This window comes from Acanthisitta chloris, unplaced genomic scaffold, assembly GCF_000695815.1.
Source record: "Acanthisitta chloris isolate BGI_N310 unplaced genomic scaffold, ASM69581v1 scaffold34622, whole genome shotgun sequence".
NCBI classification, from domain to species: domain Eukaryota; kingdom Metazoa; phylum Chordata; class Aves; order Passeriformes; family Acanthisittidae; genus Acanthisitta; species Acanthisitta chloris.
This window is the reverse complement of record NW_008659367.1, coordinates 26,572-40,265: the sequence shown is the minus strand read 5'-3', so window position 1 is coordinate 40,265 and position 13,694 is coordinate 26,572. Positions and strand designations below refer to the sequence as shown.

The following is a 13,694-nucleotide window of genomic DNA, read 5'->3' as shown; positions in this document are numbered from 1 at the left end:
GCTCCCCTGGTGTGAGCTTGGCCTTTTGAATTGCATTGTCCTTGTAATAGCTTAGGCAGGCTTCCAGCTGAGTCTGATTAAAGTTCAGGGCCACCCACTTGCTTCCATTTCTCTTTTCCCTCAATTTTTCTCACTTGTTTTTTTTTTTGGCAGCTGGCTTTGTGCAATGCCTTGCGTTATTTCCCACCTGAAATACAGAAGAAGCTGGCACCAGAATTTGCTGAAGAACTCAGGCTGTATGGCCATATCTATATGTACAGATTCTTTCCAGATATTGAGATGAGGTAAGAACTGGATGGTTCACAATATATTTGGCTGCCATTTGCTTACCAGCTTTCACCTGTGGAACTGACCTTTAAATTGCTGTGCCCTAATTTACCTCTTGTAGAAGTTGTCATAGCATATTAATGAAGTGCATAATCTGATGATTTGGGTGTTCTCTGTATCATTAGTTAGCAGTGGTTTCATTTCCAGGTAGAGCTATTTCATGCTTTGGGATGCTCCTCTGTAAAGCTGCATAACAGTGATCCCTCATCCTCCAGCTTTCATCCTGTTCTCTGTCCTCACAAGAGCCCCATGGGACTGGTAGGGGGGCAGTGTGTGCCCTTTTGGACAGGCTGTAGCAGGGCCTGGACAGTCTCACTGCTGGAAAGCTCAGCAACACTCAACACAGAGAAAGGATTGAGCAAGGCTGTGTGCTCATAATGCCAGTTTTACCACACAGAGGGATCCCAAATGCTCTGCCCCATGGCAAGTCTTAGCTTCTGGAGGGCAGTCATTACTCAGAGACCTCAAACTGCAACCTGGAGAGAAAACTTGCAATAGTTCTGTGCTGCTGCGAGTCTCAGCTGAACCAAGAGGTAAGACCAGATGAGTGAATGGCTGGAGACTGCTGTGCCTGGCTGGATGTTTCCTGGCCTTGCAGAGAAGTCTTTCTGGGCTTAAAAGAAAGACAGAACATTTTTTCCATTGGAAACCTGCATGTGACCCTGGTTTGTAATATACCGTGCCTGTTGATCTTCGAGTTTTGCTTTATTCTAGGGCTGATGGGGCTAATGTTTGTGAAGCAGAACATTTTCACGGAGGGCTGCCAGGGGCTAGCTGCTTTTTATAGACTGATTGATTCCTTTTTGCATCAGCAAAAAAAGGCCTGGTTAATGTCCATACAGAAATCTGAATAAAGCAACTAGAAAGCATTCTGATTTCCACAGACATCCATGTTTCTGTGCCGTCCATATTAGACTGGGGTCAGCTCTTGGACAATGCAGGGGAGACAACTGGAAGACTGAAAGATATTGCAGAGCTGGACTTCAGGGGACCCTAGTCCTAAACTACAGATGTTGACACCTTCCAAGTAGGCTTGGATGAGACAGCCCACCAGCTTGTTTCCATCACTGGTGTCAGTGATTCTTTGATAGATTCAAGTATCATTTTCTTTGTGACCATTTCACTAATCACTTTCTAATAGATTGTTGCAGTCTCAGAATAAGAAAATGCCTTTTGTTCTCTTTAGCCTGGTGGTATTTAATTTTTGTTGTGTATGTCCCAGGGAGCACATTTCCATTTAGCAGCCATGCTCCCATGCCAGCACACTCAGCTGGTAACTTAGAGTTGGGTTTATTGTGTTTTGAGCAATATTAAGTGTAAATATCTCCTTGTGATGAATTGGTATCATTCCACATAAATCCTGTTTTATCACATCAAGTTTAGAAAAGCAGAAATCACTAATAAAAAAAGCATTATGGAAAAACTTGAATGCTTTCCCTCCTGGTTTGGCAATGACTACAAGGCATTTGTTTCAGCATCCTGATGTAAAAAGCTAGGATAAAATGCATGTGATCATGGGAAGAGCCTGTTTGTTAAATCTGTAGAATATACATTCCAGATCTTGGCTCATGAGCTGGACAGAGGATGTCCAATTATTTTTTTTTTGGTTGGCACTCTTTAGCCTTTTCAGTGTAACTGTCTTCCCTGTACAAAGCAAGTGTCCAGCTATTGAAGATCTGTGGTCCAATAAAAGGAAGATCATTTAGAAACCATGCCAAATCATCTTACCCACTGTTAGGAATTTCCAGCGTCTGTAGTGTTGCTGTTGCTTACAGAACAGGACTTGAAACTTTTGGTCAGTGGTTATACTTCCTCTTGGTTTCACACCATGGAGGCCTCGGCACAATTGTACTAAGACCTGTGCAAACACAGAGAAGGAAGTGTCCCTGTTCTGAAGAGCTGCCATATAAATCCAGTACTAGAAGTCTTAGAGCAATTTGATAAGACAAACAGATGGAGGAGATGTTAACGAGGTGATTGAAGCAGTTGGCATTAAGAACATTAGTGCTAGGAAACCTGACTTGGAATACCTTTGTGAGGGTTTGCCATACCCCACCTCTCAGCTTTCTGGAAGAAGTACATCTTATTCAGTAAAAAGATCCATATTTCTCCTAAGTAGTTCAGTTTTGAGATCATCTTTTAGCCTGAAACTCAAGCCGAGTGCTTTTTTCTTCGAGAGTATCTTAAATAACAAGGGTTGATGAGCCTGAAGGTAACTTCCATTGATGCTGTTTTCCTTGGCATTGCAGGACTTAGCTGCTTGGCCTGGCAACAGTGTTACAGAGGCCAGTTCCACCATCCCCAAAATAATCCAGTTAAAAAACAATGAGAGTTCTGGGCCACTATGTTTATCAATTGTGATTCACTGATTCAGCATGATAAGCCGAGTACAATTTATTGCTTTCCGTTAGTTTTGATCATAGTTAAAACCTGATTGTCTGTTAAGGTATGTGTGTAATTTCAGATCTGTACTTTCTCTCTTTTTTTTTCTTCCTTCTCTCCTGAATAAAAGCCTGCAACTCAAACAAGTTTGAGTATTCCTGGCATGCAGGAATATTTCTGTGGGGTGTGTTGTTCTGATTACCCTTGTGAACTGGAGTGTTTCTTCTAAATTTTTGTGAATACCCTTCCAGAGCATACCCCATAGGAGAATACCCTTGCAAGACCAAATCAGCTGCTGCCATTATGCTGATGATCATGAATAACCTGGATCCCTCCGTGGCTCAGGTAAGGTACAGTGAAAGGAAACTGGATTCATAGGGCAGCAGCAAATCTGCAGATACTTCCTGTATGTGCTTCACATAAATACTGAAGAATTTAGACATATAGACACGATGTACAGGATGAACAGGTTGCTGCCTGAGATGTAGGGCGAGCTCAGCTCTCAGTACACTGCTTCTACAGCTTATGTTGAAAACTTAGTGTTTTCTGTGTCTTTGCAAGGTTCACATTTCTGTGTCTTTGGGAGGACTCTATTGGTCCTCAGGGACAGACAGAGGATCACAGGACCAAAGTCCATCCTTACAAGCACCATTCTGTGTAATGCATCTTATTGCAAATGGCAGGGGAGAGGTCATGCAGCTATGCCCTGCTGGTCTTTGTCTCTTCCAGCTATGTGGGCAGTGGCAACCAAATTATAAACTCACACATTCCCTCTTTAAGGGAGTTTACTGGGATGGCAATCTGATACAAAGACTGCAGATGAGGAATCAATTTGTAGCATTCTGCATCCAAAATACCATTGTAACAGTAACAAACACTTCATTTGGAAAAATATTTACCTGTTTTATTAGCATCACTTTTATAATGTTACTTTCTGATTTCAAGAACCTTGAGAGTTTTGATGCAAAAAGCTCTAGAAAAGATTTATTACTGAGATTACAAAAATAGCTTGGAGATAGAGTGAAAGGTTTCAGAAAAGTATTTGCCTTACTGTTAAACTGTCTTTTGCAGTTTCCTCAGGAGCTTGTCACCTATGGAGGGAATGGGCAGGTCTTCAGCAACTGGGCACAGGTAGGACATTGCTGGTTTTGCAACTCGTTTCACAAAACCACTTTCTTCCTCCCCCATGCACATTCTGCTTAGGCAGTTTGGGATAATTCTTGGCAGGCTTTGTCTCAAAATACTCCAAAACATCCTGTCTGGATAGAGGAATGCTCAGTTATGAACTGCGTGGATGGGGAGAGCTGTGTTGAGTAAGGCAAGCACAGACAGCCCAACAGAAATACTAAACATAATACCATAAACATGTCAAGCTGTGAATGCATGTAAAGACCAGTTCTTTGGCTTTCTCTGATGCATACATATGTGCCTGTGTATTTTGCACAGATAATTTTAGACTCTAAAAGCATTCTAGGAAACAGAAAATATATCTTATGTTTGCTTGTTTGCAGTACTTTTGCAACATTTTTCACAAGTAGTGGAATGAAAGAAAAAGTTTTGATTTAAGAAATATTTAGAATTGCTCTTTTTCCAAGTAAATGAGATTAACTGCAAATATTTATGTGCTAGCTGGCCAGTTCATAATGCACTTTGCTATGAATATTATCCCTGATCTTCTGAGAATAATGGCAGGTGGGTAAAAGCCTCTCTAAAACCAGAGCTGCATTAGCAAAAGCTTCTGTCATATGGGATGACCTATGGACTTGTTATGGCTCTATCTGAATCTGGCCTCTTGCTTATTAAAGAAACCAAGTAAAACTATTGTGTAAATGAAGTTCCTGGCTAGGGGAGAGGAATGGATTCCTCACTGTAGCATGGAATAAGTGACCTGGCATTTCTTCCTTGTTTAACTGGGATTTTTCATTTGTGGTTAAACGAAAATCTGTGCTTCGGTTTCCTAACCTGGTAAGTGGAAGTCAAATGGAAGACTCATGCAGCTTTTAAGGCAAAACTGTTCTGACCTTTCTTAAAAGAAAGTTACCATGGCAATCCACACCATTTCTTTATTCTGTGTATCAGTTAGTAAATTCCAGTTGCCTGTTGCCTGTTAACTACAAGAGTGTTCCAGCAATTCTGAGGTGAGCAGTGCCAGCAGCTTGTGTAGTGCCTTTGATTGGCCTGACATTCCTCAGGCAGATGCTGGGCTGCAAGGTGAGGTAGAAGTGCTGCCAAAGCCAGAAATATTCTCTTTCCTTTTGTTCTCATCCAAGCCAGAGCTGTGACCTGCAGTTGTTTCACAGCAGAACAAACAAAACCTTTTTGTTTTTGCTTACTTAGAGTAGCAATCACATGAACAACTCAGTTACTACAGAACATTTTGTTCTGTTTGTAGCTTGAAAACAACATTTTTTTAAAAAGCAAATCTATCATTGCAAAATTCCTTGTGAAAAGGTTCAGTTTGGTTTATATCATCCATGCAGACCTGTACTTTCTTCTGGATAATTTCAAATGAAAGAACTATGTCCAGAGCTAACTTCACAAGCCTAGAGACAACAGACCTACTCTTTAAGCTAGAAAAGGCTTTTGCTTCTTCCTAACTAGTTGTGCCTTTTAATGCAAAATGATCTATTTATCTTACAGCTTCTGGTTTCATTAGAATGTTTTTCCCAGACTGCTAAAGAGTTGAGAGTTCAGCTAGTTACCTGTTCTGTCCTACAACCAGAATGTGATTATTCAACATTTTTCATGGAAAAAAACCCCTACAAAATGTAAAAAGCAAGACTAACTCTACTGATTCTTTCCTGTTCAATTTAACTTGCAGCTTGGGGAATTGGCTGGATTAGAAGGGACTTGCTTCAAATCTGTACCATTTTTAATTCAGATAAAAGCCACAACCACAGAGCTCAAGTGCCCATGACAACTGGGTTTGTTTATTTGTCACTGATGCTGCTGTTGCTTTGATCAGTAGTTCCATTCTTTCCCCTCAAAACTTTGTGTCCCTGCAGAAACTCTAGTTTCAAGTAGCTGTTGAATTCCAATATTGCACAGAAGATCTCTCAGGCCTAGTTGTCACATACTAGAAGTCCTGTGGAATACAGTGGGCTTTGTCATAGACACTGATAGACAAGAGTTAAATTTATAGTTGGCTTAGATGGTCAAAGTGCCCTTTTTTGCATTCATCAAGAGTGGCTATTGAATTATGCAGACAAAGCTGAGATGTATTTATTTGTATACTCCTGGGTGCACTGAGCAGTTTCTTCAGTGTCCCCAATGAAAGCTAAATTTTTTTCTTTGAGAACAAAACCTATTTCATTTTTAACTGCACATTGTAATAGCCATTTATTGAAAAGAGGGATAAGCACTAGGAGATGTTGAGTTTCATGTTAGGATTAACAATATGAATGAGTATTTTAATCGCATCTATAGAGAAAATTTTGCTGTTTGGCTTTGGAAATATTGCCAGAAATGGTTAACCTCAAGATAAAATTGGAATGGCTTTAAAAGTGAAGGACTTCTGGTGTTTGTAGTGGAGAAATTTTTCTGGAACTTATTCAGACTTTTGTGATGATTTATTTTTTTGCTGAGTGATATCTCTTAATGGACTTTATTAAAAGCAAGAATGTGTTGAGAGCTCTGGCTGTAATTCCATATGTGAGTACACCTCGTTATCTCTAGAGCTGCCTCCTTCCTCAAAGTTTAGCAGCTCCACAGAAACCCATAAATCTAAGATGCAAACAGACTCCCTCTTTTCCTTGCTTTTCCTTTCAGTTCTGGCTGGTAATGCACTATTTGTCAGAGATGACAGAAGAGCAAACACTGGTAATGTACAGTGGACATCCTCTGGGACTCTTCCCCAGCCACCAGCATGCTCCTTGTTTGATCATTACTAATGGCATGGTAGGTATTAGCATCTGTCTTTTTTTCTCCTCTTCTGTTTAATTTTCAAGTGTTAACTAATTAAAATATGATTTATATACCCAAATTTAAAAGGAGAACCTGGAGTCCAAATTCTGCAGCATTGACTGGTGTTCTCACCTCGCATGTGCTGATCTGCAGTGATGGAGCAAACAATCCTCTCTATACTAGATGAATTCTGTTCTGACTGAGCCTGAGCTTTACACCCTTCTTGACCAAAACAGTTCAGCTAGGCACAGTTTGGAAGATTTCAAAGCCCTCAGTGAGCAAACAGATGAGTATTAATCAGAGGCTCAGATATCTGGACTGCTTTGATTGGAAGGCAAGATGGGCAAGTGAAAATACTGGTACACTGCCAGTCTTTTGAGCCATTCAATATCTATCTCCCTGCAGGTTAGTTTTGTGGCTAGAGAACTGCTCTCCTTAAAACTTGCAAGGCAGTCACAGGGCCAGAAAGACAGGACATCTCTTTTTCTAATACTAGAATGCATGAAATAAAACACCTGAATTACTTCTCCTGTTTTTTTTAGTGTGTGTGACCATAGTTAGAGAAACACAGGCTGATAAAAAGACCTGCTTAAATCTCCAGTTTGCTTATGTGGATTTTATTTTGATTGTTTCCTTAGGTTATTCCTAACTATTCCTCCAGGGATGAATATGAGAAGATGTTTGCTTTGGGAGTAACAATGTAAGAAGACACCTCACTACTAAAATGTATCAAATACTTGACTAAAATGTAATTCAGACATCAAGCAGTAGCTGGTTCAAATTCCTAATGCAGATGGATTTCAACTGTGCTGCATAAAGTCCTGGTGCTGCAAAGGATTAATGCACACTCAAGTGGAATTACTTTGGAGTTTATGTTCAGCCTCATATATAAGGATGTAATTGAGGTCTGCTTGGAATGAATATTAGGCTTGTGTGTGAGGCCTGGCTGAATGACAGCCTGAAGTCTCAACCATAACCCACTTATGGCACTGGCTAGTTCCACTTTGCATTGGTTGTTTTGCAATCTATGGAAAACACAAGTTGTGAAACATTCTTTCATGATAAGAGAAAGCTTTGAAGCAGAAAGTTGTCTCTGTTTTAATGATTTTACATACTCTTCTACTGTTGATCTAGTTGATGAGCAGAGGATTATTCTTCTTTTGAGCACCATGGAGAGAATAGATTAAAACCACTAGAGACCTGTCCCATTTCCCTGGGAATTTAATAGCAATGTGGACAACTGTTTTGGTTCAACAGCTTCACAAGTGACTATGTGACTTAGAAGCACAAGTGCCACTGAAAACCAAAGGCATAAAGATACCAACGAGGTGAAAAGGAGTGTCCTTGTGTCCTAGTCACTATGCTAAATGCTGCTAAATGCCAAGACAAGTTTGTGCTCATTTTTTGATGCATGAATTTTTTAGCTCAATTTAATGAGCTAAAAACTGCTCAAAAAACATATTGGTGCATTGCTAATGGTGAAACTCAAGTTATGAATTTGATAATAGCAGACCTATAAAAACAAATCAAAGCACAGAGGTGTTTTGTACTAGTGGAAATGCATGTCGACAAATACAGAACTCGTTCCAGCCTCAGTAATGTGTGGTCTCAATGTGTTCCTTGCTATTGCTAGGTATGGTCAGATGACTGCAGGGAGCTACTGCTACATTGGGCCTCAAGGAATAGTCCATGGGACTGTGGTAAGAAACTGGGGAGAGGTCTGTTGGTTGGTTCCTTTAGCACGAGGCTTTCGCCCACAGTGGCTGGTGACTGGAGTGGATTGAATTGCTGAGAGAGGATGTTCTGGCTACTAAAGACATTCTCATTGCTGCTCCTTAGAAATTGGTCCCTTTTCACTTAGATAGATCTCATCCAGAACACAGACCTGAAGGAATTTGCGATCAAGGTCTAATCAGAGCTCATTTTTAGCTATAATATGTGAAGTATGAATTAACCAAATATGTTATATAAAAACATTTTCTTAGCTTGTTTTCTTGGCTGTTTTCCTTAGCTATCCTTTGCAGTCATCCTTAATAAGTCTCTATACCCCAAGAGCAGCATATTTGGAGCCATTAATTATTTTCTTTCCTGGTGAGAGAAATACACATACTCAGGACAGATGATTCCATAACATCATTTTGTAACATGTTTTCTTCTTAACAGATTAAAGCCATTTCATGGTGCCAATGACCCCAGAGTTCCAAAGTCTGTTTGCAAAAGGGACAGAAGATCTTTAAATTTAAGGGACTTGTGAAAATAGCTCCTGATGATTGCTATATTTGTTGTGTGCAGCTCACAGTGCTCAATGCAGGTCGTCGCTACTTGAAGGCAGAAGACCTGTCTGGAAAAGTGTTCGTTACTTCTGGTCTTGGAGGGATGAGTGGGGCTCAAGCAAAGGCTGCAGTCATTGCTGGATGTGTGGGGATCATTGCAGAGGTGAGAGCAATGCTGCTTTCATTCTGTCTTCTCTCCATGTGCCGAATCAGAACTCTAACTGTTCTGATCTGACATGTTCCTCAAGTAACCCTGGCAAACCAAACTCAAAAAAGATACCATTTTCTAAGATCTGTCTGTCCTTTTCACTGCTGAGCATTTTTCACTGCTATTCCCCTCTCTATTCATTCCCTCACCGAATCTGACTGCAAGGATATGGCCTTAACTTCTTACAATTACTTCACAAATGATGCAGAATGATGCTGTCAGGTGAGCCATTCCCAATGCCTGAACTACCCTTGTTTCATGTGTGAAAGCATGTAACTTCCACAAGCAATTCCCATGGGAACTTCCTTCTCTTACGCTTAGTTACATTATTTAGCTTTGCTCAGTCTTTAAAGTCTCTGGCACCCTTGCCAGGTGCAATGGAAAGTACCCATTAAAAATGTTGGTATGATTTACTCATCAAGATTGGAACTAATGAAGTTGCTTGGGTTGTGATTCTTTGAAGTCAATGGGAATTCTTAAGTTGGCTTCTGAGGCTAACCACAAACGTTTGAGAATATCCCAGTTTGTCGACAATGAAGATAAGTTCTGCTAAGCAGAAGTGCTGATGGGGATTCTGTAGTACCATTTTCCCTGTTCCCTAAAGCTCACACACAATATATGTTCTTTGTAGAGTCTTTCATCCTGACGGAATGTTTCTCTGTTCCAAATATGTTAAAACAGCTCAGTTATTTCCTCCCATAAACAAAGAAATTCTAATCATGATCTGTAATTCAAAGACTGCTAATGCTCAAGCAATCACAATAGTACATGCTAGGATCCATGGGATCCACTAGATATCCTGAAGTGTCATACCTAATGCAGAATACTCATATAGTGATTTTGGCAAGTATAGTTCTGAGTGAAATACATTTTCATGTAGAAGAGTAACATTAGATTCTCCCAATACCTGCCTTTCGCAGCTCTTGCGCTTATCATAGGGCTCTGTTTAACAACCAGATGCAGGGATGGACTACAAAAACACTGCAACAACTTTTAAAAGATTGTTGCTCTGCAATTCTGTGAACATGGTGGTGAATCTTTAGTAATATTGACTATTGAGAACCAATAAACACTTCCATGCATTTCTTTCCTTGTGACTGTCTTGGAATTCAGTACACTGAGGAAACATTTTTGGTGGAGCAGATACAGGGCTGACCAGAATGCATTGAGCTCTTCTGAGCTGATCTGCAGGTGATGGGCTCTTGTTCCTGCTCCAGAGGGAAGGAGGGTTTTTGAGAACTAAACTCCAGTCAGAGGTGACTGGAGTTGGAACTTAGCCTTCTCAGTCCAAGTCATTAATAGAGACAGTTAGCTGGGAAGCCTCTGCTGTGGGCATGTCACACTGCAAAGGAAAGGATAAGAATATTGCAATCTGACCTGTTGTAGTTCCAATTAAACTTCAAAACATAATGGGTTGGAATGTCTACGTAGTGTGCAGTAATCCTGACTGCTCTGGCTAGCTCAGGTCTTATTCATGGAAGGTTGGGGCTTCATCTGCTTTGCAATGACGGTGCAAAAATTTTTTTGTTGGCATGTGAGTTTTGCATGGATTTGAGATCTCCTTAGGTACTCCCTGCAGAGGATATATGTTTATTCAATTTATTATTGAATAAATTACCTTTGTTCAGATTTCTGTCATCATGATGTTTAAAATGCTGCAATACAAAGGAAATATCCCAGTGAATGCTATTCACACCAGTCCTTTGTCCTTTTCATCTCTACGGCTGCAGATGATTTTGTTCAGGAGACTGAATATCGCCTGTTTTTTATCTCCTGTGAGATGATCCTTGTCGGAAATGAGTCTCAGGAGCACATGTGGATAGCTATATATATGTAGATATTATTTATTTAAGGAACTATTTATGCAAATGACACTGAATTGTGCAAGAGATATTTTGTCAGCCAGGGCTCCCGAAGCTCCGACAGAAGGGATTAATGGTGCAAGTCTTTTACCTCTTCTGTTTGACAGGAAGCAGATTGTAATTTTGTGAAGTAATTGCATGGAGGGCCAGACTATCTCCTCTGAGTTGCACTGAGCTCTCTGGGGTTACACTGGCACTGACATCAGCTCATCATCTTTATGCAATTTTTAAAACTACTGAGGTATTGATCAAAAATTGAGCATGTTTTTTAAAGTGTGGTTCAAAGGAAGTTAGTTTTATTGAGCATGCTAGCAAGTCATGAAATACTTAGACTGACAGAGGGGCCTGAAGTAAAATATGTAGGATGTGGTAACAGATTTAAATAGATCTGATCTGTGTAATGTGGAGATTTAAATTAACCCAATTCCTGTAATTCATACAGACCATTTAATCTTTCCTCTTGTGCTGATTTAAATGACTCAAAAGACACTGTCCCCCACAGCACCTGACTTTATTGAATAATTCCGTTGGCAGGGACACTGCTATTATCATAATCTGGGGTCTGGGAAGGGTAGTCTCTATTACTGATGTGGAAAATGATAGGAGGTTTCTCATGCTAAGAATAATTAGGCAAGAAAAGATTTCCTGGTGTTGAAGCAACTCCTGAATACAGAATTTACTTAATTTGCATACAAATACTTTCTTAATGAGAAATAATAGAACAAAAATGATGGAGGCGGATTATAGTGAAGTAAAAAATGCTTAATGAATTACAAGAAGCTGCTCAGGTTATATGTGCTCATGCACACACAGAACTGTGGGGGTTTAAATCCATTGCTACCACAGATTATTAGTTTGAATTGATTTTGCCACTTGCTTTATGCCACTGATAGCTCATTCTAAAAGTATTAATGATGTGCAAGTTTGTACATTGAGCCATTAATATGGAACCTGTGCCAAAGCCTCCACAGTTTGTCCATCCTTTTCTGTTTTTATCCAGCTGTCTTGTAGGCACATACTCACTGGCACACACAGAAGCTGAGGCCAGAAGAGAGTACAGATTTGGGATTGAGCTTGTTTGGAGCTTCAAAGTCCAAACAAGAGGGAATTAAAGGCGTAGTTTTGTTTTGATCTGTGCTGTTTCTCAGCAGCATTAGCCATCTGGGACAAGCAAATGCTTTCCTCTTTTCTTTTCCATATTTGGTTGAGATTTTCAACCAGCAGTCCAAGAACAAAAGTGAGGGTCAATTTTATTTAGCAAACCATCGCTTCATCTTAGGAAGTCTGGCAGTAATGTCTGTATCTGAGCTGACCAAAGAAAATATTTCCTTAATTTTCACAGAAAATAGCCAGATTTGAAAAATAAATTGGAAAAGTTTGGGGTTTTTTAATACAATCATGAAAAGAAACAATAAGAATAATTAAAACTGGCAGAAAAATATTACCTTTTGTACAATTTTAATGATAACTTTTGGTTTGAAAAAAAATTAGGAAGTGATGCATCAAAAAGTCTTTATTTCTTGCTTTGAGCCTGGAGAGAAAGAGAATAGAAAGTGTAAAAAGCACCAAAGATGAAAAATAAATATTTGGACAATAATTCTGTGTTCTTAAGGCCATGGCAGGTCTATTTCCTTTACCCATTTGCTGCTCTTTTTTACAGGGTAATGAAAAAAACCTAAAGGTAAAAGTCACTGCATAGGGGAAATAGGAGTTTTAAGGTCTCTGCTATTTCTCTTAGGTTGATGAAGCAGCACTTCTGAAACGTCACAAGCAGGGGTGGCTGATGGAAATCTCTAACAACCTGGACCATTGCATCGCTCGCCTTAGGTATGACCAACAGCGTGAGTCAGTGAGTTCCTCTCTGCTTCCTAAGCTCCACTTTACATCTTCTTGCATTGTACCATATTAGTGTGCATACAGGAGGGGTTGAGAGGCACCTCTTCTTATTCCAGGTCTGCTTTGGAATGTGAATCAGCTTTCCCAAATTGCAGCAGTCATTATTAGTGACTAGTAATGCTTCATGTCATTTATGTTAAATCTGTCTTCATTCAGTTTCATGAATATGCATAGAGTAATTACTACTAACATTACACTTGAAGCATCACTCAAGCTTCCTGGACTCGGGGATTAAGAGTTATGTAAAGGGTGAAAGATCTGTTTCCTAGAGAGTGCTGAAAACCACTTTCAGACTTTTTTTGCCAGGTTTGATTCTGTGTGTGATTTGCTGTTGCAAGATGGAATGAGGTGCATTTTCTTCAACCAATCTTTTTATTTTCTTCAGAGAAGCAAGAAAGAATAAGATTGCCCTTAGTCTGGGTTACCACGGGAATGTGGTAGATCTGTGGTAAGTAGTGTGTATGGGTAATGAATACATTAATGCTCCTGCTTGTTAGCCAACCTGGAATTAGTTCCCAAACTTGGAAGAGACATTAAATCTAGTGCTGAGTATATTATTCTAGAAGCCCATGAAAAACTATTGTCCAAAGAGGGTTATTCATCCTTGTGTTCTAGTTCCCAGTTGCTTCTCATGCTGGTAGATCTGTGGTAAGTAGTGTGTATGGGTAATGAATACATTAATGCTCCTGCTTGTTAGCCAACCTGGAATTAGTTCCCAAACTTGGAAGAGACATTAAATCTAGTGCTGAGTATATTATTCTAGAAGCCCATGAAAAACTATTGTCCAAAGAGGGTTATTCATCCTTGTGTTCTAGTTCCCAGTTGCTTCTCATGCTTTTCCTT

At 39.8% G+C, this 13,694-nt stretch overlaps 1 protein-coding gene across 1 annotated transcript in view; it reads left to right on the top strand.

The window, feature by feature from the left end:
- Positions 1 to 13,694, top strand: part of UROC1 (urocanate hydratase 1) — a 41,719-nt gene that overhangs the window by 6,845 nt on the left and 21,180 nt on the right. The window contains exons 2-10 of the mRNA XM_009069373.1: positions 154 to 284; positions 2,961 to 3,054; positions 3,781 to 3,840; positions 6,478 to 6,606; positions 7,251 to 7,312; positions 8,246 to 8,312; positions 8,905 to 9,048; positions 12,694 to 12,782; positions 13,237 to 13,299. Coding sequence (XP_009067621.1) covers positions 154 to 284; positions 2,961 to 3,054; positions 3,781 to 3,840; positions 6,478 to 6,606; positions 7,251 to 7,312; positions 8,246 to 8,312; positions 8,905 to 9,048; positions 12,694 to 12,782; positions 13,237 to 13,299 — 839 coding nt within the window. The remainder of the gene's footprint in view (positions 1 to 153; positions 285 to 2,960; positions 3,055 to 3,780; positions 3,841 to 6,477; positions 6,607 to 7,250; positions 7,313 to 8,245; positions 8,313 to 8,904; positions 9,049 to 12,693; positions 12,783 to 13,236; positions 13,300 to 13,694) is intronic.